Source organism: Falco punctatus, assembly GCF_963210335.1.
Source record: "Falco punctatus genome assembly, chromosome: 3".
Taxonomy (NCBI): domain Eukaryota; kingdom Metazoa; phylum Chordata; class Aves; order Falconiformes; family Falconidae; genus Falco; species Falco punctatus.
The window spans coordinates 17828540-17855385 of NC_137582.1; the positions used below are offsets into that span (position 1 = coordinate 17828540).

Consider the following 26846-nt stretch of genomic DNA (forward strand, 5'->3'; position numbering starts at 1 on the left):
AATGTTCCCATGGAAAAAAAAAACAAACAAAATAGCCACTGCAATAGCATAGGTGGAACCGCTTAAAATCCTGTATGAGAAATGCAACACACCCCACTAAATTGTCTGGGTGCATCCCCAGAACTGGTCGCTACACAAGTACCTATTGCCTGTGCCAGTACTCCAGTATTGGACCTACGGTTCTGCTGTTTCTGTTTGGCTGGCCTGGTAACCCCTGCTTGAAGACCAGCTCTAAAACCTGCCTGTGACACCAGAAGCCCCTTCTTCCATGGCTCCTCACTAGCTCTGCCTTCAGAAAACACCACTGGCAAAGGCTCAGCGCTCCACCAGGCAGCTCCTCTCGCCTCCGCCCGAGGCACGAGCAGCTCCTGCTCTGCCACACCTCAGCCGGTGCAAAGGCTCGTTTCCTGCAGAATTGTGGCGGGTTTCTTGCTGTAGCCCTTCGCTGACAATTCCCAACATGCTCTTTGACTGCAAACTGCGTGGAAGCTTGGAGAGGACCAGTCACGGTGATTCCAGGACACTCACAGTTGGGTTCTGCTATCACGATGATTTTTCTTATTTATGCTGCTTTGCTTATATTAACATTGGATTTCAGTTACTATTTAAAATTCCCTGTCAACTTTTATTTTCAGTACCTCAGATAACTATATCTCAGCACACTCTGCCGTGCTGCTGTTCACTATGCACAGCACAGGAGGTTGCACAGCTCTTTGGAGCTCCACAGGGAGCAGCTCAGGAACTGCTGACGCTATTTTCCATGTAGTACTGTCATGCTGAGCAAGCCAGAATTTCAGGACGCATAATTTATCAGCTGCCTCTATTTATTCTGAGTTGAACGGATTTTGCTTTTGTCCAGAACACACTAGCTGGTTCCAGAGAACAATACGCAAAAGCCCCATGAGCCCCCCATAAATTACTGCCCTACTGACACAAAACCACCAGCGTGTATCAACGGCATGACAGTAAATACCAACATGTAGAGTTTTGGAGATGAGACCGGCCTTTGAAGGAGCACAGGTCACAGCTTCCACATGGGAAACCACTACGGGCAACATGCTCCACCCGCCTTACCGATCAACCTTTCTGCAGCGCAGCAACCACGTCCTGGATTGCTGCACACTTCTGGCTGCAAACACGGAGCAAGGACCAGAAGACCGAGTGGGAGGAAGCAGAGACCAGGCGTACAACACGAGCACGAGGCAAAAAGACAACACAGAAACTGGCATTATGAAGGAGGGAGCAATATATATTTTAATCATCCCCTTTTTTCAGATTTCCAAAGACATTTGGAAACCCTGGTAACAGCACTGCTGTTGCATGTACTTTGGAACAGCCTGATTACAACCAAACTCGTGTGGCTCTTCGGAACCAAATCATTGTTCAACTGAAACAAAGCTTGGGCAATACAGATGAGGAATAGCACATCTTCCTTGTTACTGGTCGTCGTTTTTCCCTGAGCGTACTCCAGACATCAGCGAGGTTTTAAGCGTGAAGTCTTCCAAGTGCTATTCAGACATCACCAACTAACCGTTTACACCTGCGGGAAAGGATGTGCTCCTCTTCTCTTCAGCTGCAGAACAGACTACTTAAGCCTCCATTCAGACACTTCCCCAGAGGAGCACTGTAATTATGCTGGAGATCTGTAACATCACATTATACTACTGCTGTTGTCTCAGAAGCACAACCAAATAATACATTACAAAACACAGGCAGCTGATTCCGGGACTGCTCAAGTGCTTTCTCTTTGTTCCAGGTGATTAGAGTGAAGGTGGGAGGAAAACTACCACTGCTACTCTGCCTTTCACTTGCTTGTAGTGGAGCAGTGGAGCTAGAGGCACAGGACACAGGCACAGCCCAAATGGGTACCACTCATCAAAAATCCAATATTGCATGCCTGTGCTAGCAGGCATTTTAAAGCTGTAATAAAAAACCTTCTCATTGCCCCATATATTTTCCAGTAAAGGGTTTGTTCAAAACAAGGCAAACCCCCAAAACCAGAAGACCAAGAACACTTTGCCTACACGACACAAATTTCTCAAGCAAGCTTCAAATGTGATATTTGCATGCATGAATTAACTCCCCACCCATGAACAAGCCTCTAGACCACCTACCGGCACAGAAGGCAACTACTGTTCCCTCTTTCCTTCTCACCACTAGCAAGTTTTCATACTCCTGAACCATGTCACCAGCTACAACCTCGCCACTACACACCTGCTTCTCTTGTTCCTTCTGCTGCGTTAGCTGCAGCTGCACCAGTCCTGGAACACAGGGATAACCACACGTGCACAACACACATCTCATGTGCCCACTCTTCCCTAGGTGCCCTGCTAAGGGCACGGGATGGTATTAAATTTTGCAGCCTACAAATCCTTAGAACTAACCTCTTTACAGTTTGCACGTAGACAACTCACAAGTTGCAACAAATACGTGTGCATTGTGTTCCTCTCCAATTCTGAATCACACCCGTGACGCATCTTTCCTGGCATATCGCTTCACTTTGCTGCATATAGGTGTAGAAAACGAACCCCAGGATTCTTAAAGACTTGTCTGCTGCGTACGACGGCTAGCATTAGCTCAAACAGCCGGATTCCATTTTTGGCCATTTTACCTATGGACATTGCCCGCTCACTGCCAGCTTTACCTTTCTTACTCTCGTTTGGCTCAAGTACCGCTTCTTTCACGACTTCTCTCCCACCCTTCAGCCTCCCTCTGCGTCCCCGAGAAAGCCACTGCAGCCAGAGACTACAGGACATGGCTTGAAATTCTGCCCCGGGACTTTTCATCATGAGGGCAAAGCACTGCTGCGTGCCGCTGCCCGGCTGGGACAGGAGCCCAGCCAAGGCTGTCAAACCCTACTGGAGACCAGCTCATCAGGGACTTCAGTTAGAAGCCCGCACCCTGTGCTGCCCCGTGTCCAGATGGTCCCGGTTTGTTCGATACTTCAAAGTCCTTCATCGTGTCCTGAGGACAAGGCACGTAACCATTTCACGAGTCACATGTTCAGGCTACTCTTCCTTACACATACATGCAACATTTTTCTCTCCCCCACGGTAATTTCAAACAAGCGATCATTGTCCCAATCATCAAGACACTTAACCAGGCACTGACTTCAAGAAAAGAAAAGAAGTGCTTAAACATGTATGTAAATTTAAGCACACTGGTATTTCCAGATAAATCAGGACCTAACAAAACTCACTAACCAGAGATACACGTCAACAGAAAAAGAAAAAATATATCTACAGATATGGCAACTTTTTATTTAAGCTGAACATGTGTATTTGGCTCAGGACTTTTTATCTTTGATTTTAAAGAGACTGACTGCAAATAATATAAAAAAATAGAAAATGTAAAATTAATCAATATTTTCAAAATTGTGACAAATTTTGAAAACACTTGTATAAATTCTGCAAACTTTGTGTACCCTTAAAGGGGCATCATTTAGTCACCATATATAATGATATTTGAAAATATTAGTACTCTACCCTAAAGTTTAAACATAGAGATATTCATGATGCGTGTAATTTCAAGAGGGTATCAAAAGTGATAATGGTTAGAAAAATATACATACTTTTGCTTCTGGAAAAGAACAGCTCATTTGAAATATCCATCAAACAAAATATTAAAAAAGCCTCTCCACAGATTTTTTTTTCCCCACAGTCCAACATAAAATGTATGGTTATATACAACTTACGCAATCTGCCATTTTCAAGATACAGTCAAAGTTTCACCAGCACAGAAAAACATAATTTCTTACTGCTCTCTAAACTGTTGGTTGCACTGATGCAGGATTTCCTTTTCAGGCAACCCAAAATAGTAGAGCCATACAGCGACAACATAAAGAAATCATAAGAAAGGTAAAGAAAAATGAAAATACACAAGAACAAAGGAAAGCATACTGGTAAGAGATATCGAGAAGGAATAGTGACCAACAGCAAGAGATGTGAACTCTTTAGTAGCATGCAGTAATTTCTATAGGAACAAAACCAAACCATACTCTGATGCTATTCTCTGATGCTATGACTATGTTCAAAGTATTAAAAGGACACTTTTGCGGTACTTCTCATGAGTTTTTAGCAGTGATATCAAAGATTACTTTACTGTCTACTGGAAATAGCCTGGACTGATTTTTTTTCAGTGGATTCGGTTTTGTTGCTGTGCTTCAGTTCGTGGCAGTGTTAAACTTCAGCTGCACACACACCAAGCAAAAGAAAAAAAACACTTAAGGTTTTAAAAGGAAGTGAGATAGGAAGAAAATTTCAAAACCACGTGCTTTCAGTACCCAAGTGCAATGCAGTAGCCAACTTAACTATGGCTTGATTATTACTTGTTATCTCAGAAGAGCAACATGGCACTTGCAACAGTGACTAAAGTGACGCTTCAATATCAGAAACCCTTTACAGTGTCCTTTTAAGTGTCAGTAAACTAGTGTCTTAGCTGCAACTGAAAAAGAACAGGCAAATCCTAATGAAACAACCCAAATCAAGAATGTTACAAGACTTCACAGTAATCAAGAAACAGTCTATGGAACTACTGAACAGAAAAAAGCATGAAGGATAATAGCAGCTTATGGTTTACAGTTTTCACTTTTCAGTTTATTAATATTAGTGGTGCACTCGGCAATGGATAAAGCAAGGATGAAATTCTGACAAAACTGGCAATTATCTACCACATGTCAACACTTATTTATGGTCCCTGTAAACAGCTAACTCCTTTTTGAACTTTAATCGCAAAGAAAAGAGTATTTACATATAATATATATGTATATAACCACAAAACCAAAGTTAAATCCTTATCAAGGAAAACACATTTTGAAGAGAAGAAAAGATAACACAATATTGAATAGTACATATCCAAAGATTTTGAAGGCATTGTGATTTTCATGTTTTCTTCCTCCAGTCACTTCCCCCTGGATTTTAATAGACTAAATACTTCATTTCAGAGTAAATAAGTGGAAATATTATAGAGCAACTCCGGTAAAGAATAACCCCACTACTGACAAATGCTCGAGGAATGGTGATCCAGGACTCTGACTTAAAGCAAAAATAAACAGCGTATAACGCCACAGCAAAGAAGTGGCCAATCAGTACCATTGGTTTAGGAGATAACCTGTATTAAAAATAAATAGATAAAACACGTAAATAAACAGAATCAGAATAACAATTTTTTATTTTATCATTAGAGATCCCCACTCGAGACAACACACACCCCCTTCTGATTTAGGCAGCTCTAGTCTTGCCGTCTCAACTAAATAAACAAACTTTGGTGTCTTCAAGCTGCTATACAGTCTGCGTTCCCTTCTACAGCACAGCCAGCATATACTGCTGCTTTCTCTTAATTTCCAGTAGTCTGTGTCTGCCTTTATCAACTCCCAGGGGATTATTCTCAACAGGCTCTATCAGTTTCAGCTCTTATTCCAAAACGGGAGAAATATAAATGCACACATTCTCACATGTCAGTACTGCATTGATCACAGGTGTTCACACACAGGCTCTTAACTATGTAGGAAATACCAGTTTTCCTTCTTTACCTCTTTGTCAAGAATATCAGCTATACAGGTAGATTTCTTCAACTGTGTTTTGCATTCCACAAAATGCTGTACTCCGATCAGTAAACTCTGCAACATTTAGTTCGATCTAACCCTTCTTTGTCTGCATAAGGTGAGTAGGAACTGCAACTTCAGTATACTCTTTTTTTTTTTTTTTAGGAAGATGCACATACAACCCTAGCTTGGCATGCAGCTGTACTCAGTACCCTGTCAGTATTCATACATCTGAGCTAAGACAAAACCAAATGTTTTTAGAAAAAAGTACTGAGGTTTAAGAAAAGGTAGGTTTGTTTGCCTTTAATGGAGTTGGACCTGATGATCCTTACGGGTGGGTCCCTTCCAACTCAAGATATTCTCTGATGCTATGACTCTGTTGAAAGTAGTGTGATTTATTGTGCATTCACTAGTTTCTGTGGTGTCACTCAAAACACCCTGATAGTTACCAGTAACCCTGTTCCTTGTGTTCTTTTTGGGGAGACCTCATCCTTCGCTACTCTCACTCTCAGCTTGTCAGGCATGAAAGGCCTCCACCAGCTCCTCGGCTAGTCTGGACCCCTCTACCTCATTCAAACTGCCATGACACCTGCATTAACTTCTCTCTAGATTTTAGTGGCATTTTTTACAAAGAAAGAAAAAAAAAAAAAAAGGAAAAAAAAAAAAAAAGAGCCAGCATTTAAAGGCATAGCTTCTAAAAGAGCTCCGAATTTTAGTATAACCCTAAAAGTATAGGTTCATATGGACCATTCTCCCTGTGCAGAGCTGACCGATTGGGAGCAAAGCAGATCTTGACAGAGGCTCACAGCGCTCAACCTCGTTCACATTAACTATTACCAGCATGGTGAACTTACACAGACAGCAATCCAACAGGACCCGAGACACACTCTCCACCAAGTCTGAAGTAATGGAAACAGGCTTTCTTTAGCTGATGCAAGGAATCTACAAAATTAATTAAAATGACTCAACAAATATATTCAACACATATAAAAAACTTTTCCAATAACACACAACAGTGATATTAACTCCAGGACTTTGGTAGCTGTCGTTCTGTTAAATTCAGCTGGATTCTGAGCTAGTTTTATTTAAATAAAGCATAGTCTTATAGAATACCTACATATTCTTGAATTAGCTGGCACAAGAACAAGTGTCTTCTGTTTTGTTCTTTGTGTTGTTTTTTTTCCCCAATGGTTTTGGTTTTTTTTTAAAAACAAACTCCAGACTTGTCTTCACATCACTAAAGCTCAGTTTACATAACGCTAGAACTAAACAACTAGACAGAGAACGCCAGCTAACTCATTAAAATCCTTTGATTGCTATATTTTTAATATATATCAATATACATACACACACACACACACAAACACATGGACATATGCTCATACACATACACATGTCCATCCCCGTCCCCATCCCCCCCCCCGATGTATTTATTTACTAAGTTGTAATTAGTCAGAGTTATCTTTAAAATACATTTACCATCTGTGGCAGCAAAGAGTTCATAAAGTGCCTGGGCAAGAATATTCACTACAAAAGAGTGAGATTTTTTTCTTGACCAGTAAAACGTTCTTTTTGCCTGAAAAAGGGGAAGAAAAAAAAAAAGTACTCCTGTAAGTAAATACACAAGAACAATCACAAGATTCTCAAAGAGGTGGTAAGAGTCATACTCATGACAATGTAGAGCGAATTTAGTGATACGCTAGATCAGTTCCAAGCTAAGTCATTAAGGAATTTTGGAAACTTGTTGAGCCAGTTATCAAGCCTCCTCTTACAATAAATACAGGAAAAAAAAACAAACAACAAAAGTAGTTCCAGGGTGAACTTCATCTCATCCTATGGTAGGTGGCTGGGGTAGGTCAGAAATTTGAAGGGTAACACCTAGTTCTCTCTGTTGACTAAGTAGGAAATAACTGAAAGTCAGAGGTGACTAGCTGAGATCTAAGTATCTGCATTTGGTCAGGTATGTCCTGTATTCTCCTGACATTCAGGGTCCCTCTAAGTGCTTCTCAATTTTCAAATACACTTTTTGAGTCATCTACTTACAGTCTATAACTACTCTGGCTATAATTTATCCAAGACAACATGCCTAACTCACTTAAAAGAAGTAAACAAATAAGTAAGAAATTTTATTATCTACTCATCAAAATTTTGGATCTAAATCTCACTGAAAAAAATAATGCATCAACACATGATGCCAATTCCTGGGAAAGAAGGACATGTTCTGACTTACTACTGTGAGGCTAATGCAGCAGTCAACAGGCCAGCTGTTATTCTCTGAGTAGCGCTCACACATGTGTAATGGTCAAACCCCACCGCATTTAAGATCAATTTACATTACAAATACACCACTAATATGGGACTATCAGGTTACGCTAGCAAAGCAGGCTGTCTAGACACAGCACTCAAGTCTTCTCAAGCAAAACACAACAGGTCAGCAAGCAGAGTTTTGAATATGCCTTTTGCTATAGCACACATGGCAGCCTCGCTTACTGGTGAATGCCTAATGCATGATTTATCTATCCAAAGCTTTGAAAACGCCTGTGCCTCACTAATAACTTACATGTCTCTGGGTTGCATAAAACTGAAAAGCGTGTCACTACATTGCCGCAAAAGCTGCCTAAAATAAGCCCAAAATAAAGCTTTACCTTGAGAATGTCAGAATCTTCATAAAGGTCTGGAATATCCTGGAGTAAACTTCTCCATATTTTAACATCATTTAAAACAACACTCATACCTCCACCAGTTAGAGGGTGTCTTATATTATATGCATCTCCTAAAAGAAGAACACCTAGGTAGAAGACAAAAATTAATGGGATACTGCATGACCACTACATAATCTTAGAATTCAAACCCTCTATTTTTTAAAAACCAAACTTACTAAGAATTCATTCCCACCAGGAAATGAGTAACAACTACAAAATTTAAAAAAAAAAAAAAAAAAAAAAGGAAAAAGGGTGGTGGGGTGTGTGGGTGTTTTTAAATTAACAAGCTTAAAAAGGCTTTAAGATGATCAAGGTCAAAATATTTTTTTCCTATAGGTATGAACATGTGTGTGTCAAAGAACACAAATACAAACACTTTTTAAGGTAATTTCTTTCCTTTTTTAAAATCAAGTTTTCCTTAAAAAGACCACACTTGTATAAGCTTGAGCAACCGAGTGATTTAAACTTAAAAAAGCAGGCACTGATATCAAGTGTGGTGTTAATATAAACATTCCCATTAAACTATGCCCAAGGTACACATTTTCAAAATATTATTTTTCATAGAAGAATTATGAGACAGTTGTATTGAACAACAAAGGCCTAAGCCCTAGGAGAAGTTTATAATGCCTTTTCCCCTCCTTTTAATTTCATAATACACACCTTTTTTGTTTACAGCTGAAGGAGGCAAGAAGCTGGCTGGCATAGTCCTTAAACGATCATTCTGAACCGCTATTAAGAATGGTTCCTTTAAGTGGTCTGCAATAACCAAAATATTTCAGTTACACTACTTGGAGTCTAGAATAATTTGCATACAACCCATTTTAACCTCTTCTTAGAGATGTAATCCTTCTGAATTGCTAACCTCACAGATGTGAGCTGAACGAACTGCTAAGGGTGAATCATTACTGAAAGCGTAACTGTGCACATGGAAAAAGCCCACATAGTTCAATGGATTCAATGAAATGTGCCTTTTTTAGCACATTTAATTGAGATGATTACGGATGGAAATCTTTCTAGACTTACCAGGTAGCTGTGGATGAATGTTCTCAATCATATATTCTTTTAAATTTTTTGGCATTTCCCCTCGAATATCAACAAGGACCCGAGTCTCAGTTGAAGAAATCCGATAGATTAGCACTGGGCTAGTTTTAGCTAAAACAAGTTCAGCATAATTAGCTTTAAACTGTGACGCATCCTTCAAAAGAAAAGAAGGGGGAGAAAGATTGAGACTAATCAATGAAAGGATATTAAAGTTCAGATTAAAAAAAAAAATCATTTTCTGAAATACTTTGAAATAAAATCCCATATCACACTAAGTTTCTATTCTTTTTCTCTTTAAATGAACAAGAGAAGTGTTTTCAAAAAGCAAGTTCTGAACTTCAGTGTAGTTACAATTCTTTTGGCAATACATTTTTATATTTACTAGAATAAGTTATACATTTCATGTGAATAACTCACAAATATTTAATACATGCTATTGAAAACCTGTAATGTAATCAATGTAATAGTTTTTGATAAGATAATTTTGTTTTCTTATCATAAAGAAAGCGGTGGGAGGGAAAGAAATACACTAATTCGTATACAACTACATGGAGACACCAACTGAGGAAGAATCATAGGGTCCTATCTAACTAGGTGTTAAACAAGTTTCCAAAAGCACAGAAACAGGAGGAGTTAGAGACACAAAAAGTGCTGAAGCTCCTCCAAGTCAGTGTTCCCAGCCCAGGGAAAGTTCTCTAGTTTTGGTTCCTTTTCCCTCAATTATTTTTGCTGTTAATGCAATAGTTAACGCAGCAGCCACAGGGGACAAGACCCAGCCAGGATTTCTACATGGGTTCTCCAACCACCCAGCTACCAACCTCGATTCCCACCTTCTCTCTTGAAGTTTATAGGTCTTGAAGGTATACATGTACCTGGTTACAAGGTACCCCACCTTCAGGCAGGAGCACAGTTTGAGTATTCTTCCAGAGTATAAAACACAGCACAGCTGCTAGGATGATCTAAAAATCAAGACTTCTACTCCCTGCACCGTCAGTATTGTGGAAAAAATCCATGTCACCATCTTAGCTACCAGTATCTTAACACAAACCAGTCAAAGCACCTATATCCACAGTAGTAATTTTACAAATTGGATTCCAGCTTTACAATGGTGCCTACTTCTAATGCAGAGATTAGAGCTATGTAAGATACAGCACTAACAGCGCACGTAGCACTACCTTATATGAGATGCTGAAACTTTTTTTTCTTAAAATAAAAGTATTTTCTATGAACTGGTGTGGTGAGTCCAGTGCTCAGTTTAAATTAGCTATGTTGAATGCTAATCCATTTTTTTTAAACCCTCCCTTGTTCAACTATGTGCTTAAAATTAACACCATACTCCACTCTTAAAAGCAGAAATCTTAACTTTTAACAATATCCACTTTAAAAAAAAGAGGAAAGAAACCCACCCCAAACTGGCCCACAGTTACTAAAAAGTGTTCTAAGAGTTGAAAACCTGACCTGTTAACTGTACCGAGTATGTTAAGTCTGACGTAGAAAGTTCAGCTATCCTAGAGCTGGGATGGAGTATGAATCAGTAAAACACTGACCAAAATACCCAAACACTCCTCAAAGGGACACAGAAACTGACAGAACGGCTGGATAAATATCTAAAAGCATAGTCCTAATTGATACTGTTGGAAAGATAACGAACAACATATTCAGTGAAATTCAGACCCACAGTAAGAAGCAGCAGCACACTGTCTTACATAGCGTTATACAGAAAAGTTACCTTCAAAATGCAACCAACAAAATGGGATGAAACTGTAACTTTGCTGGAGACCAAGTTTTTTCTAAACTTGGAGAAAAGTCCATCAGCCACAACAGTTAGTGGTGCATGAAGTTCCTGCAGCATGAAGAAAAAAATAAAGACATGACATTTTCAATTTTGCTTCAGAACAGCGGAAAACTTCTCCCAAGCTCTCACTTTCAATTGTACATTAGATGTTCCACAAAACAACAAACATATAAGAAGATCACGGACCATATTTATAATATATATCAAGAAATACAGTGGGGTTTGCCTTCCTCATTCACACTTCATTTCCTCTAAAAATTGATCTAACAATATACTCCAGCTTTTTCAGACATGCATTCAGATAACATAGTTATAGGGACCACGTAGAAACTTGTGTATAAAAAACCCCAAAAACCAAAAAAGTGAAGCAATTGTTCCCTTCAGCCTGTAATGCTCTTCAGGGAGAAAAAAAAAAAAAAAAAAAAAAAGAAAGCAAAGAAGAAATTTTATATTAAAGAAACAACATGCATAAGCAACTAAACAAAACCAAACTGAAGTCTAACAAACTGAAATGCAGTAAGCATACAAGGTCTGCTTTAAAAGACCAAGCAGTGAACTCTGAGCAGTTCCTAGTACACTTAGGAAGTATAAGAACACATAATGCATATAGACAAAATACAAAACAAGATCTGAGTAAACTGATCAGGTTCAGCCTGAATGTATGCAGAAATTTCTAATTTTTAACACTTGTATTGTTCTCTAACATAAGCAAATTACTCCAGTTACTAAAATATACTTCTAAGCATTTCACTGTTATGGCAATATGACAACATTATTATACTAAAAAGCATTTTGAGGTAGATGTTACCTTCTACCTATAGCTTTCTCAATATATCTCAGAACATTCAGTGATTTCACTGCAAATGACTATAGATTTATATTGAGCATTAGTCCTTGGCCTTCCAATAATCTCACACACTTGGCACAAGCAAAAAAAAAAAAAAAAAAGTTTTCCTTTTAAGCTTTCAGGATGTACTAACAAGGCAAAAAAAGCAGGCTGTGTTTCATTAGTACTCCTGAAAAATGTAATACTACTGGATGGAAGCGTCTGGGGAGCCAGTATGTGAATGGGTTCCTCCATGAGCAGCTCTCTCCTGCACAGGAATGGACTCAGTCACTTGTGTCACACAATCCTGACATCCTTTGCCATGTGATGGGAAGTCAGGAAAAATCAGATGACAGTAGAGCTGAGTAACATAATACACGTTCATGGTGTCTGAGCTTGTGGAAGTGAGCTCATGAAAACTCTTTCCTACAGATTATGGTCTCAGATGATTGCAAACTCTAATTACTCCTGCAATTAGAGCAAAGCCACCTGCCCATATGGGTTCCCTTGTGTCTAATGATCTGAGCATTCATGCTACAATTTTTCCACAGTCAACATACTAAGACAGTTACTCTATTCAGTTGCTTGGTTTTGATAAATTTTCTACGTTGACTTTTAGCATACTGGGTAATTTGAACCTCATTTAAGACAATAAAAATCACCACGGTAACGTGGTGGACAACAGGGATGGAGAGAACAGAAAAACAGAGACACAACATTGATCAGCCTCCTTTCTTTATCAAAGCAGGCTAAGAAATGTAAACAGGCTTTGGTTTTGGTTTGGTTTTTTTTCCCCCCTAAGTAGCTTCCCAGCAGCAAAAAGTCACAGATAGCAAAACACAGTTAAGAAGAAATTTTTACTGGAAATTTCTTACACTAGATTTCTAAAATCAAATGAGACCTAAGCTAGCAAATGAAACAGCTCTTTCCAGCTACAGAACTTCAGCATTCAGAGCAAAACATGAAGTTGTTTATCACCATTATACAGATAGGAAACTCAAAGCCTTAAGAACAACATCCACGCTCTTAGGAAAGATGCAGGCTAAAACACTTGTCACACTACTGCTGGTCAAGTCAGTCACACTTAAAATTACAACAACAACATCCATAAATGTGTAAAGCCTAAAAACAAATCTCAAAGCAGAGTAAGTATTATCCCCCTCCACCCTCCAAACAAAACAACCAGCCGTCTACATTGCTGGATGGTAAAGCAAATTACATTCAGGGGGGGAAAAAAAAAGACCACAGATCACATCCCTCACCCCCAGACTTCCTCCTCTCCAAATTCCCTGTCTTTCCATCACCCACGTGTGATTCAATGGCTTGTTCTACTAGAGTGGATTTCCTGATATAGTTTTATTCATTTTACATGATACATGAGGCAGACCAAGAAACAGGACTTGGAACTCCTCCCTCTTCTTCCAGCTACCTGAAGAAGGATCAAGGATGTTGTTTCCACTCAGCTCTCCTAGAGCTTCCTACTTAACAGCACTTTGCCATCACGTGGGCTGAAGTGCCATTTTGCCTGAAGAGCTACAACCAGCTAGTTCTCCTACTTCTTGGGCAAGTACTTTTTAAAAGGCTCTCTTACTTATGGTTTTATACCGCCATTCCCATTTCTAAATGACCTAAAGATGAGAGATTTTGTTAGTAATGCTCAGAAAAGGATCTTCTAACCACTCGGGAACTTCCTCAGTCTTTTATGGAAGGCAGCAGAGCATAGGCGGAAGATTCCCATCTTCCCCATCAGAGCACATCTGAGCACACTGGCTACGTAACTTTAGGCAGCAAAAAAAATTTAAAGTAACAAAGGAGATTACAAATTTGGCTTTTCTAGAGAATAGGCAGTATATCCAGAACTTCAGCACATTGGTTCTACTGAGACTGGTCTTCCCCAAACTTTTTACTGTAAGTTCACACAGTTCCATAGCATTTAGCCAGCAGTTTATCACTAGCTGAGGCCAGGAACATGAATCAAATCAGTCACACATTTAGAATAGGCCAGAACTGTCTTTCTGTGATCCAAGAAATGACTGGACAGAGCTACCTCTATAAATAGGCACCTATTTTCTTATTTTCAGACACCTCAGTTAATGGTGGAAGTATACGTGGAAATGTAGACCATTACATGCAGGCAAAGCACAAAATACATTGGTTTTTTCCATCAGTAACTCTCAAAAGATTTTACACTCCAGACATATGAATATTAAAATAAGCAATGAACTCCATTCTCCAGAAACACTGAAAGCAGAAGCTGAACCAGAAGTTACAATAAGAATCCCCATATGCTAGGACTGTATCCGCTAGAATGGAGTCTCCTTTCATTAAAGCTTTCGCTTTCTTGGTAACTGCACTATTTCTGTACCAGTGAACTGGAACAGACATTTAAAAAGATTATTTATATGTGTATATATATACATGTATGAACCAACCCTTGATTTTCTCAATAGTTTAGCAAAGATTGTAACAGAAAACTGTCCTACCTTAGTGTCTCCAGTTTCTTTGTCCTTGTACTGAACACCCACAACACAGTCATCTTCCTCAAGCAATTGTAACACAGTCCCCTCTATGAACTTTGCACTGAAATAAAATTGAGGGGTTGGAACAGAATGGAAGATGATTAATGATACCAACATTTCAAGGCACTTGACACAGAAGGAAAACCAGATTTTCACTAATTTTGTCTCTGCTGACACGGTTTGTTTAGATTTTACAAAGATGTGCTCTGGACCACTTTCAGAAGCCACACTAAACATCAAAAAGTGCTCGTCATGAATTTCAGTTCAGCACTACCATTTGGTGTGATACCTGAGAATTTTCTAAAACTGTAGCGCTTATCCTAAACACCCTACCACTTTGCAGAATCCCCAGTTATGCTTCAGGTGCTCCACGGCCACATGAGAGATGCAAAGAGCAGTTTGACATGGTCAGAAATAAGCAGCTGACTGAGTCATCCCTGCTAAATGGTGGGAAATGCTGACAGTGCAGTTGAGACCTAACTCCAAGCAGAACTCAGGAGCAAGATCTGAAGCAGCACTTCAACATGTACACTAGATAAAAGTGAGGTACCCAACTCTCCGAATAGTCCAAAATAATCTAACCTGATTAGGACACAGATATTCAGCTTTTGACCTCAGGAATTCAGGACACACTTTTTCTTTTTGGGGGTTCACAAATTAAATCCCTGTAATCTTATATCTTTTATTGGATCTGAGCTGTTAGACCTCATCCCAGCAGTTCAGACTTAGCAGCTTGAAATGGACACTCTCTCTCCCTCACACATACTTCTGTATCCAGATGGAATTCCACAGCTTGGGAGAAATGAGTCCATTTGAGAGTACAACAGCTTGGTATTTTAGGTTCTCAGAGGGAACATGAGCAATCGATTTCATGTCTTTTCTACATGTCAGTGAGCACAGAAATTTCAGAGCAGATTGTGACTGGCTTAATTTGCCAGGCAATAGGCAGGTTGGCTGTATCAAAGTATCTATGGTTTTTATGTGTGAACACATGAACGGAAACCTCAACAGCAAGAGTGTGCAGCAGCATGTCAGGTTAACAGCAGGTGAACCAGAGTTCGAGTAGGATCCAGAGCTTTAAACTTCTTTTATCGCTGTCATTTCAGCTACATAAGTGCTCATTTCTTTTTCTGGTTTCACCCACTGTAAGAATAATTAACTAGTGATGCCCTACCTGTTTTCTCTGCAAAATTACTTTTCTGAAATAAGTTCATATTGCCTAGTAGTTATAAAGAGGATATCTTAACCAGTAGTAATTATCCCTTATATTTTCACGAGCTCCGAGATAAAAAAAAAGCCTCATGGTACTGTTAAAGAGTTCTTGACCTCTCCCGCGCCTTAATTTAACATGTTTTCAATGCTAAAATTAAAATGGAAAGCAAGCACACACAAAATGAAACTGTCTGGATACAAAGGGAAAGAATTGAACTCAAGTCACATGAACATTAGCTTTTGTAAGTTTCTGCTTCAAAGACTGTGTACAGCTGCTGGAGTTTTCCCTGAAAGTTGAGCAAACAGGTGCCCAAGTTTCACCGAGCTTGAGATCTCAACAAGACGGCTTTAGCTTTTATAGCTAGTAAACACAGTGGCTATTAATTTTAACTGTAGTACAAAGCTGCTATCTTTCAGTGCTACTTTTAGTAATTCATATGATAGATATGATAGGAGAAAGAAATTTCAGAATAAAGACACGTAAGGTAAAAAGATGATAGCATCATGTTTCCTTTGTAAGCGTTATTTAGGGGGGGAAAAAAAAGACAACACAAAAAACACCTCGCAGAAAACAGCACCTAGAATCTATTCTGTTTCAATAAAAGTTTTTATCTCATATCTTGTATAAAAGAAAGAAATCAGTTAAAGATGAAATACAAAACACTAATATTTATTTCATCAGAAGAGAAGGCATCTTCCAAGATTCTGAAAAACAGAAGTCAGTAACTGGAAAGAGCTACTTCCATTCAGTGCTCCCTTCTAGTTATTTGGCTTGACTTCTTGTCATCAGAAAAAGCAGAATATGCAAATGTAAAAGCAGCCTGATTTCTGGCATCACATATAACATCAGTGGAAGAAATACACATCCCTGCTCATCACAGGAGGCTTTGACTAGATGACTTTTAAAGGTCCCTTCCAACCCAAACCATTCTACAATTCTAAGAAATGATACCAGATCTGCCACTTGTTTCTTGACCAAAAAAGTTCTACACATTGCTCACTGAGAAGAGGTCTCTTCTTCTGGTAAAGTACAAAACCCAAGAATCGGCAGAAGAGAATCACCCCTTAACCCTTGAACTGTTCTCTCACATGGATGGACCAGTACCTTGCCTAATATTTAAAGCCTATATTCCCAAAGTTTAAAGATTAATTTTCCCAAAGGGTAACATTTGATGTACATGCAAGTCATTAATAGAAAACAGAACGTGTAACTACAGCTGTTACTTTCTCTCAGTCTTGTTTATTGCAGCCCTCTTGTGTTGGGAAAGAGTGAAATAGTTAAGGGATCTCACAGATGCTGGGAACAGTGCTTCTGAGCCTCTGGATCCCAGCTGCATTGCTCACAAGGTGACTCACTTGGGCTCTGCCATAGCTGCCCTTCGAAGACCCATGATGAACTGGCCATGATGAAAAGATCTTCCACTGGCCACGTGGCCATCTTCAGATGTTGGATAAGGAATTTCAACCTCCGACTTGCTCTCTAGGTCATGAATTATGTAACCATTTACTATTTGTGAATCAATACCTTCTACTGTATCTGCAAAATATAAGCCAATAGATGAGTTTTAAAAAGTCTTAATACATAACTAAGCTTTCTTAAAAAATATTCTTTTACACAGAGTCCAGTTTTCTTAATCAAAACACACATGTTGAAAGATATTTTCAAAATGGCAGACTAGACATACACAAGTTTTCGTTCAAATATTAAACGCAGATAATGTCTTTCTTTATTTTCCCTGTAGGCATGCATTGTATAAAAACATAACTGAGCGTACTAACTGTTGTGTTATAGATTTATTGACAATTTGAAATGCACTCACCTTCAAGACCCAAGTCTCTAAGGGCTTTAAAACCTCCAGGCTGCAACAATTCTCCAACTATCCTGTCAGGTTCTTTCAGATCCCTCTCTATCACAGTCACCTTTCTTCCATCCCTTGAGAGCACCGTGGCCAAAGAAGAACCAAGGACACCTGATCCCACAATGATAATTTCTGGATCGTATTGGTGTGATAATATTGTATTTGGAGTTGTCTCTGTCAGATATACATCTGAGAAGTTTACTTCTCTTTTACCCTTTAGAAAACAAAGCAAACAAAGTTACATGTGCTGATGTATCTGTATCATAACCCTGTCAGAGCACTGACTTCGGACTAGTTCTACTTTGACCCAGGGGACTGAGCGCGTATCAGTAGCTGGGAAGTGTTTTCCAGTTTAGTTTTGTCCAAAATTAAATCAGTCGTACTCTACAATGCAAGAAAACCACAAAGAACAAAGAAAAATCAACATCCCCCCAAAATAAAAACAAGATACTTGCTTTTTTTTGCCCTGCTGATCAAAGACAAACCACTAACATAGTCTCAGAGAGACTGAAAGTCAAGTTCCTATAAAATGCAGTAAGCCGAGGCTGTCCCATACTCGTGGTCTAGAAAGTAACAAAACAATGCCTTCATGCCAGTGAGCCACTACTACACAAAGGCTTTAACTTTTTCATTGCAAACTGCTACCAGATTCACTGGAAAATGTATTTCTCTTTAATTTTCCTGTAAGGGAACCTACCTACCGAAATAGCATCTTATGATAACACTCAGCATGAAAAAGTGTCAACAGAAGCTGCTACCTGGGAAACGTTTTAAAGAAGTGTCCTGAAATTAAAACTCATCAGTCAAAAGTATAGGTAAAATTACCATTCGCCTGCATTTAAAGCTGTTAAGAACTGACATACATCAGATTACGTATCAGTTAACATATAAACTGGTACCTGAAGACTAGTTGTGTTACACAGTACCTTCCCAACAGCATCTAATCACATACACCTGAAAAAAATGTTGTAAGGCCAATTCCAGTGCAAACCTTGAAGTCATTTCTCTAGCTGGTAGAATAGAGTCCAATTTACTCTTTCACAAATGCCTCAGTGCTGACGGGGGTAAAAACACGATTACATCAGTGAAACAAATGCCCAGAACAACACTGGCACCAGAATTTCTAGTGGCATAGTGTCATGCTTGTATCTACAACACAGCAAGGGAGTGCAAAACTATCTGAATTCACATATTACAAGAAATGGGGGTAAAGGCAGGCTTTACCAGGAAAAACAAAATAAAAATCCAGAACCTTTGACCTGCAGCCAAAAAGTTTGAAGTTCTTTTGCACAAGGGGTCAGCGCTCAGCTGAAAATGCTCAGAACTACACAAGAAAGTAGCCAGACAGTACCAGCCCACAGATGTACTGAATATCCATTTCTATTTGTAGTCTTAGATGGCAGGATGCCAGCTCAGCTCTAGCCACGAACTACAGCTCTCCTCTCTCACAGCAAGTCTCACGCTGAGCTCAGCGGAACAGACTATCTGAGCTCTGGTCCTGTAGCTATTGTACAAGCAATAGTTTAGCAATAATTTCCAAATAACTGTATCTGCCATTGTCTAGACAAATGTGTTTTCTCCACAAGTATTAGGAAGCTGATCACAGAGCCACAGAACGGCAGAGGCTGGGAAGGACCTTTGGAGGTCACCTGGTCCAAAGCCCCCTATTCAAGCAGGGCCACAGCAGACTGGCCTGGACCATGTCCAGCTGGGTTTTGAATACCTCCAAGGATGGAGGCCCTACCACCTCTCTGGGCAACGTGTTTCAGTGCTCAGCCACCCTCAGTAAAAAAAGTGTTTCCTGATGTTCAGAGCAAACCTCCTGTGTTTCAGTCTGTGCCCACTGCCTCTTGTCATGTCACTGGACATTACTGAGAACCTGACTCCATCCTCTTTGCAACTTCCCTTCAGGTATTTATATACATTGATGAGACCCTCCTGAGTCTTCTCCTCTCCAGGCTGAACAGTCACAGACAGCTCTCTCAGCCTTTCCTCATAGGAGAGATGCTCCAGTCCTTCACCTCTACAACAGGCTGGCAACTGAAGGTATTTTCCTGGTAGTATAATAATCCTTCACTGAAAATCTTTCTTCACTTATATTTGACTCTACAAAACAGCTGGTCTATCACTTAAGTAAGTTTCACTGTTTCTTTTGCCATCCAAAACTAACACAATGACAAATCAGATATCCAGCATCTAAAAACAAATTCTCTCCAACCCCTTCTTAGCTGCTTTCCCGAAGCTGGACAGAGGGTCAGTGGCCTGAGGGCACAGCAGGACACTGCACCCTATGTGCCACGTCTGAATTGAACCTACCTTTCTGGATTTGGGCTGTTCAACTTGTTGAGATCCTGGGGTGGGTTTGGCCCAGAAGAAGCCAACAAGCGGTAAAGCTGAGAGAATATCAGAGAGCATCCCCAGGTGGGCTTTGCGCTGCTGCTGCTTGGGCCCCCTGAAGTGGTACCTGTAGGACAGCAGCAAGCCGAGGGAGAAGAACACTAACACAGAGAGCAGCACCTCCTTATTGGCATAAGTCATCAGGTCTCCGCACTTTTTATACACGTAGATGAAGGAGGCGATACCCAGAAAGGTCCACATCGTGAGGGGACTGGTCACTGGTCCCGGCTGCTTCCTCCAAAACTGTCCCGTGGACAAGCGCTGCCCAAAATGCGGTTTTGTGCGAGGTGTGAGAAATGTCCGTATAGGAATGCAAAGCCTTCCTGTGCGATGGGAGGGAGGGAGATCCCGATGAAAAAACAAGATGCTCCACAGAACCCCGTAGAGGACCGAGCCCCACCTCGCTGGGCTGCCACAGGAGCCCAGAGAGCAGTTCCAAAACCACCCCCCAAAAATTAAAATCAATATAAAACGTCTTAAAAATCACCAGCTCCGCACAGCGCCTTAGGGAGACGCGCGACGACTCCCACCACACGCGATGGCTGCGGAGCCGGCGCCCGTCCCCGCCGCGGGCGGGAGTCTCCTTCCCCACCGCCTCCCGAGCTCACTCCTCCGCCGTGCCCAGCCCCGTCTCGGCTGCCGGGACGGATGGATGCGGCCGAGCCTCCACGCCGGGGGAGTGAGGCGGCGGCGCTGCGAGGGGGCCGCCCCAGCCGCCCGTGACGCACCCGGGCGGGCGGCTCAAGGCTCACGCCCCGGGGGGGGCGCGGCTGATGCGCTACCTGTCGTGTCAGGGCCCCTCGCAGCCGCCTCACGGAGGAAGGGAGAACGCGACGCTGCTGCTAATGCTGCTGCTGCCGCCGCCGCTGCCTCCTCCTCTTCTTCTCCCTCCAACCCCTCAGCCCTGTTTCCCGCCTGGCTGCCAGGTATACCCGTGCCCGGTGCCTCCCGCCGAGCACACCCCGACCGCACGGAGGCGGGCGGGCGGGCCGGCCGCCGGGCAGGCGGGACTATGCTAATGAGAAACTGCCTCCGCCTCCTTGTAGGTACCGCGCGCCCCGTGCCTCAGCGGCTTCTGGCCAATCGGCGGTGCTATGCCGAGATGGCGCTATGGCCAGACAACCAATCCGAGCGGGAGGTAGGAGGGGCTAGCGTCCGCCGGGCTCCTAGGGCGATGTGACGACGCGTGGATGGGCGGGGCGGGAGCGCCGGGGTTGCCATGGTTACGGGATGAGGGGCTGCTGCTGTGCTGCTGCTGCTGTGCTGCTGCTGCCGCCGCGGCGGACCCGGCCCCGCCGCTCCCCCGTTCCCGCGCGGCTGCCGAGCGGGGCCTACGCATGCGCGTGGCGAGGCGCGGCCGGCACCCGGCGGGGTGGCAGCGGCGGGCACCGCCGTCTCCCGCGCTCGGTTCGGCACCTGGCCGGCAGCGGGGGACGGGGAACTAAGGGCGAACAGCTCAAAGGACGCGGGGGCGGCAGCGTTGGTTCCCGCGCTGCTCAGTCCTGAGGGACCGCACCGTCCTGCAGCCTGAAGAGATTTTGAAACGTTTTCTAAGAGAAAAGGTGTCAGCGTGCGGCTGCGGAGGGGCAGGGGCAGGCTGGCAGCCCCTCAGCCGCAAACCGGGCCCAGAAATGCAAAATCCGTGGGAGAAGTGGGGGTAAGGTGAAAGATAAGAAAGACCCCCTGTGCCCCAGCTTTGTGAGCGGGAAGGGGAATTTGGAGATTTGCTGCTGGGGTTATTTGTGTGGCTGGACAGAACAAAAATAAGCTTTATCTTTCACATTGAGCTTCTCAGGGGCACACACCAGTGGTCCTCCCTTTTCTCTGTGAGGGGGACCTTTCCTGGGCTACGTACTTGCACAGCACAACAACATTGAACATGTCTCTCTATCACAGTACAACAATCCTTAAAAATAGTGAAGCCATGAAACATGTCAGGACCCCACTCCAGGAGTAAAAAAAACTAGTAAAAGAATGAGCAAAACCTGTCACATGCAAATGGAGTGAAAGGAGACAAGATCCATGCAGTGGTAAAATAGTGCCTTTTGAAGAGGAGAGAAAATGTTTAGTAGTTTCTCATGCAGTAGAAAGACTGCAAACAATTTGGTAGACTCGAATACAGGTGAAAACAGGAACTAGTAAGAAAAGGGGCTTTGGTTCATTCATCAGGTCAATCAGTTCAGGCAGAAACGAAAGATCCTGTGAGCTGAAAGATCAAGCACAGGTTTTTCTATATGGTGAAGACACAGGTCTCATCAACAATAATGATTATCCCCTCAACAATGAAATGAGTGCAGCAGAGGCATCCATAATCATAGGAATCTACCTGTAAAAACGTGTTCACAGAAGGAGCTCCTTTTCCACAGTTTAAATGAGGGTTATTACACCTGTCAGCAAGTTTTATATTTAAACCACCTGACAGCGAAGCTCTTAAATACATCTGCACTTGATTTCCTGTGTTCCATTTACTAATGTTCCTTGTGTTTACTAAAAATGCCCTTTTTTATGGACCGATCTCCACAGAATCACTCAGTGCATTTTAAGACCAAATTAAAGCATGTGTAACTCTTCTGGGCAGTTGTGCTAGAGACCAAACACAAGAAGAACCATAGCCTTTAAGTTACTGGAACCAACACAGACCTTCTAAAGACTAAGAAACATCAGTTGGCATACGTGAGCCAACAGCTACTGAAAATAATACCAGTGTAATGCAAGTCAGAACTGTATCAAGGTCCAAAACAACCTGAAGTGACTAACAGAAGAATGGTGTTTGAGAAAGCAGGCTGAAGGAGATTTATGTTAATGAAGATAATAGTATGAGGATTTTAAGATTAGAGTAGAATTTTATCTTCCGTTTTACTGCAAACTGCCCCAAAGCCCTCTTCATCCCCTGTGGATTGTTCTTTATGCAGCTGTAAGGTTACTTGTGTAGACTCGGTGACAATATGTAAATGTAACCCACCACAGAACATCAGCTTTCTTGCTTGTCCAGGTCACCCCATAGCCCCTGCACCTCAGCCAGAGGAGAGGGCAGTAATACAGAGCTGTCACACGAAGGAGTGTGGGTGTCCCTTTGGCTACAGGCTGTAATTAGATTTTATGAGGTGACCAACAAAACTGCGGGCTTGTTCTTCCACCCGAAGAAATCATCTAATGTTCATGAATCACTCATGTAAAATGTATTTCAGGATTATGTAATTAGTGACTCATTTTTCTTGATACTTAAATTTGGAGTGGTTAGAGAATTGCAGAATTCTGGTTCTGAATGCAACACTCACAGATGCATTTGTTTGAGGCTCAGATGTTATCAAAACATTTCCATATTGGCAGCCAAGAGATCAAAAGCGGGTGGCTTCCCACTGCCTCTCATTCACTCTCACGTCCTGGCTATGGTGAAGAGTTTGACACACTAGCATTTCTTTGTTCACTGTAAGAGCTATATTTTGTGGCTTACATTACTGTAAATAAGAAGATATTTCTGAAGATTGGTAGGGCTACTGATTTTTTGTTATGGCCTTATTGTCCTACTTCACAAAATAACCAGTTTTTTTCGGGTTTGTATTTATGTGCATTCTTGAATTTTGTTAAGAATTTTGTTTCTAGGTTAAGAAACTTCCTGCTTCACTTGTGAAGCACTGTCAAGATGATTACTATGAAACATCTTTTAACAATTTAAATATCACAGTGGCAAATATGAACAGGCTCAAACAAGAATTTCTAAAATTCCATAACAACTTCACAACCAGGATAAAGGCATCCAAGAAGAGGTTGGAGCTGAGCAGACTTTTCTCTCAGCCCTTCTCCAGAAGCAGCATCACTTAGCGAAATGCTGTTTTCGGACTTGGACAGCCGGCAGTCAGCAGGGCAGCAGAGTGATGGTGGAATAACCAGAAATGGTTGGCTGAACTCCAGGGTATAAAAAATAAATCACTTGATGAGGACTTTGCTGGTTGTGCAGAAGCAGTCATCATGTGTATGCCATCTTAAGATGCAGATTAATAAAATGCAAGGCATGCCTCTAGTTCTGGTTACAACTACCCTGGCAGCGCACGCATCAGGACCAATATCTGAAGTATCAGAACTATTGCTTATATGTCACATAATTGACCAGCATGTGCTACATGGACTGACCCTTGCTGTCCACAGACATGCTACGCGTGGTGTAGAGCCTGGTCTTGCTGCACATCCAATTAATGGTCATCAACCTGCACTGGTAAGTGGATGTAGAAAGTCTGGTGTATGGACAAAAATATGAAAGAAAAATATCTATCCTTATGTTTCAATAATTATGAGAAGAAGCAGAGCCTGGTAAACGTTTACAAGAGGAAGGTGGTAGGGCTCCTAAAAAAATGAGAACAATGATTATATGAAACTGCAATTATTAGGAGTTAGAGCTTTGAAGCAAGAGGCCACTTGCATAAAAAGCTGTAATTGTTGCGTGTGTATTGGTGGGTGTGTGGAGGAATACAAAGCTGTTACCATGTGAAACTGCATGTATATCCTTCATGTGGAACTACTTCCCTTCTGGAAAACAACAGGCCTGTCAGCCTGACCGCAGTGCCAGGGAAGGTTATGGAGCAGAGCATCCTGAGCACACTCATGCAGCACATGCAAGACAATCAGGGGATCAGGCCCAGCCAGCATAGGTATGAAAGGCAGGTCCTGCTGGATGAACCTGATCTCCTCCTATGACAAGATGACCTGCCCAGTGGGTGAGGGAAAGGCTGTGGATGGTGCCTGCTTGGACCTTAGTAACGCCTTTGACACCGTCTCCCACAGCATTCTCCTGGAGAAACTGGCTGCTCGTGGCTCGGACGGGTGTGCTCTATGCTGGGGAAAAAGCTGGCTGGATGGCTGAGCCCAAAGAGCGGTGGTGAGGCTGAACATGAGCCAGCTGTGTGCCCAGGTGGCCCAGAAGGCCAACAGCATCCTGGCCCGTAACCAAAACAGTTTGGCCAGCAGGACCAGGGCAGGGATCATTCCCCTGCACTGGGCACTGGTGAGGCGGCACCTGGAACCCTGTGTTCAGTGTTGGGCCCCTCACTGCAGGGGGGACACGGAGGGGCTGGAGCGTGTCCAGAGACGGGCAACGGGGCTGGGAAGGGGCTGGAGCACAAGTCTGATGGGGAGTGGCTGAGGGAGCTGGGGGTGTTCAGCCTGGAGAAAAGGAGGCTGAGGGGGGACCTTGTCGCTCTCTGCAGCTCCCTGACAGGGGGCTGTAGGCAGGGGGGGGTCGGTCTCTTCTCCCAGGGAACAAGTGACAGGACAAGAGGAGACGGCCTCAAGCTGCACCAGGGGACGTTTAGACTGGATATTGGAAAAAAATTCTTCACTGAAAGGGTGGTCAAGCATTGGAAAGGCTGCCCAAGGAGGTGGTGGAATCACCATTCCTGGAGGTGTTTAAAAAATGCATAGATGTGGTGCTTAGGGACATGGTTTAGTGATGGACTTGGCAGTCCTGGGTTAACAGTTGGACTTGATGATCTTAAAGATCTTTTCCAACCTAAATGATTCTGTGATTCTGTATGGGAATATTATTGTATTGAGAAGTTGGGTGGTTTAATTAATTTTTCTAACAACGTAGTTCAGTGCAGTTGGATATTTTCAAGACTGATCACAATGAAGAACTCTGCACCTTTTCAGTATGTTTTTAATAAATGTCAAAAAAACCAGCTTAATGTCTGAGCAACAGCAGAAACATTATCAAATATATATGTAATGCATGAATTGGAATTCCACTAGGAAGTTTAAAGTATTACACAGCACATCTTGAAAGTTAATCCTGATGACATACTGTATTTATACCGTGTTCAAAGGGATGTCTAGCAATATTTCCTCTCTATCCCAGCAGGAAGATCGTAAAATAATTTGTCTCTTATTAATGCATAATTAGGGAATTAAAGCCAGCAGCTATTATGATATTTGCAGTCTGATAGCACAGAATGTTTAAGAGGGCACCTCTTTAGGGGGTAAAGCTTTAATGCCTGGGGAGTCCAGGCTGTGATTTAAAGTTATTTGGGCTTGAGGAATACAGGCAACATACAGGCTGTGGTATAGCCAGTGGCCATGTGCCCTGTGTCAGCCCCAACAGCTTCATCTATAAGCACTTGTCCCCTTCTTGGTTCTGTTTTCCCTGTAAGGTTGGAATTACTGTGCGCTTTTTTCTATAATTTTTCTCTGAGATTGCACATTGTGATTTTTGAATGTATTATCAATATGTTTACCTCTTTTTTTACTATGTAGAGTGGGTGAATGTTTGGTCAATGATATCCATAATCACAAGTCAGCTGACTGAGACGGAAGCAAGGAAAGGGAAAGGCTAGCTTATTTTAAAAGTTACAGTCCTTACACCAGAAATGACAGAGTTTTGTGTTTTTCTCTGATTTTGAAGATCCGTTCTGTAGACATTTCCTAGTCATGCCTTGCTGAAGACAGCAAAATGTTTTCACAAAGCGCTACAGGCATACACAGTCCTGATTGCAGACAGGCTACAGATACTGAGAAGGGAAGAAAAGACTGAAGAATCAGAAGGCAGAGGTAGGGTAGAGAGGCGTATCAATGTTGCAGTGGCATGCATTAAAAAAGTCTTTCCTTTTGTGCAATTACGCAGCATTGATCAGGAATGCAGCCTCTGTATTGTCTCATTGAACAGAAATACAGCCTCTGTAGTGTCTGTCTTCACATGCAATCCGAACAGTTCCTTCTCTTTATGGCAGACCTGTCATGGATCCCAGAGGCCAGTTCCCTCCATTGTTTGCTCAGTGAACGGTTTGTTTCTACATAGCTGAAGTGCACATTCACCCAGATGATGATCAAGTCTTCAAGTTCAGTATGGAGCAATGCTGAAGCAAGAGGTGCACCAGCTCTATAAACAGGAAAGCAGCTCATATTTGTGCATTCCTATGAGGTGGAGTTCAAAACTGCACATCAACAATAATCCATCCATGCACTAG

The 26846-nt window shown here is 42.0% G+C and overlaps 1 protein-coding gene across 2 annotated transcripts; it reads right to left on the reverse strand.

Moving 5' to 3' along the window:
* Nucleotides 1-1228: 1228 nt before the first annotated feature.
* SQLE (squalene epoxidase) lies at nucleotides 1229-20819 on the reverse strand. 2 transcript variants are annotated; one of them, XM_080378381.1, is made up of 12 exons: nucleotides 20676-20819; nucleotides 19813-20216; nucleotides 17458-17710; nucleotides 16994-17174; nucleotides 14390-14486; nucleotides 11015-11128; nucleotides 9268-9439; nucleotides 8905-9000; nucleotides 8188-8330; nucleotides 7022-7118; nucleotides 6397-6484; nucleotides 1229-5109 (listed from the first exon to the last, which is right to left on the reverse strand). In XM_080378381.1, exons 2-12 carry the CDS (start codon nucleotides 20092-20094, stop codon nucleotides 4917-4919), a joined length of 1716 nt encoding a protein of 571 aa, XP_080234507.1. In that variant the 5' UTR covers nucleotides 20095-20216; nucleotides 20676-20819; the 3' UTR covers nucleotides 1229-4916. The 2 variants fall into 2 exon arrangements, with proteins under 2 accessions (XP_080234507.1, XP_080234508.1); XM_080378382.1 differs by lacking the exon at nucleotides 20676-20819 and adding an exon at nucleotides 20381-20647.
* Between the last annotated feature and the right edge of the window lie 6027 nt (nucleotides 20820-26846).

What these genes read in the sequence shown, in the direction of transcription:
- SQLE (XM_080378381.1), bottom strand. Translation starts at nt 20,094, where the DNA reads ATGTGGACCTTTCTGGGTATCGCCTCCTTCATCTACGTGTATAAAAAG. An exon ending in ACTCTTTGCTGCCACAGATG is followed by an intron (nt 6,485 to 7,021) that starts GTAAATGTATTT and finishes TTAATTTTGTAG; the next exon opens with ATTCCTTGCATCAGCTAAAG. An exon ending in CCTGTTGGATTGCTGTCTGT is followed by an intron (nt 5,110 to 6,396) that starts GTAAGTTCACCA and finishes TTTTTAATACAG; the next exon opens with GTTATCTCCTAAACCAATGG.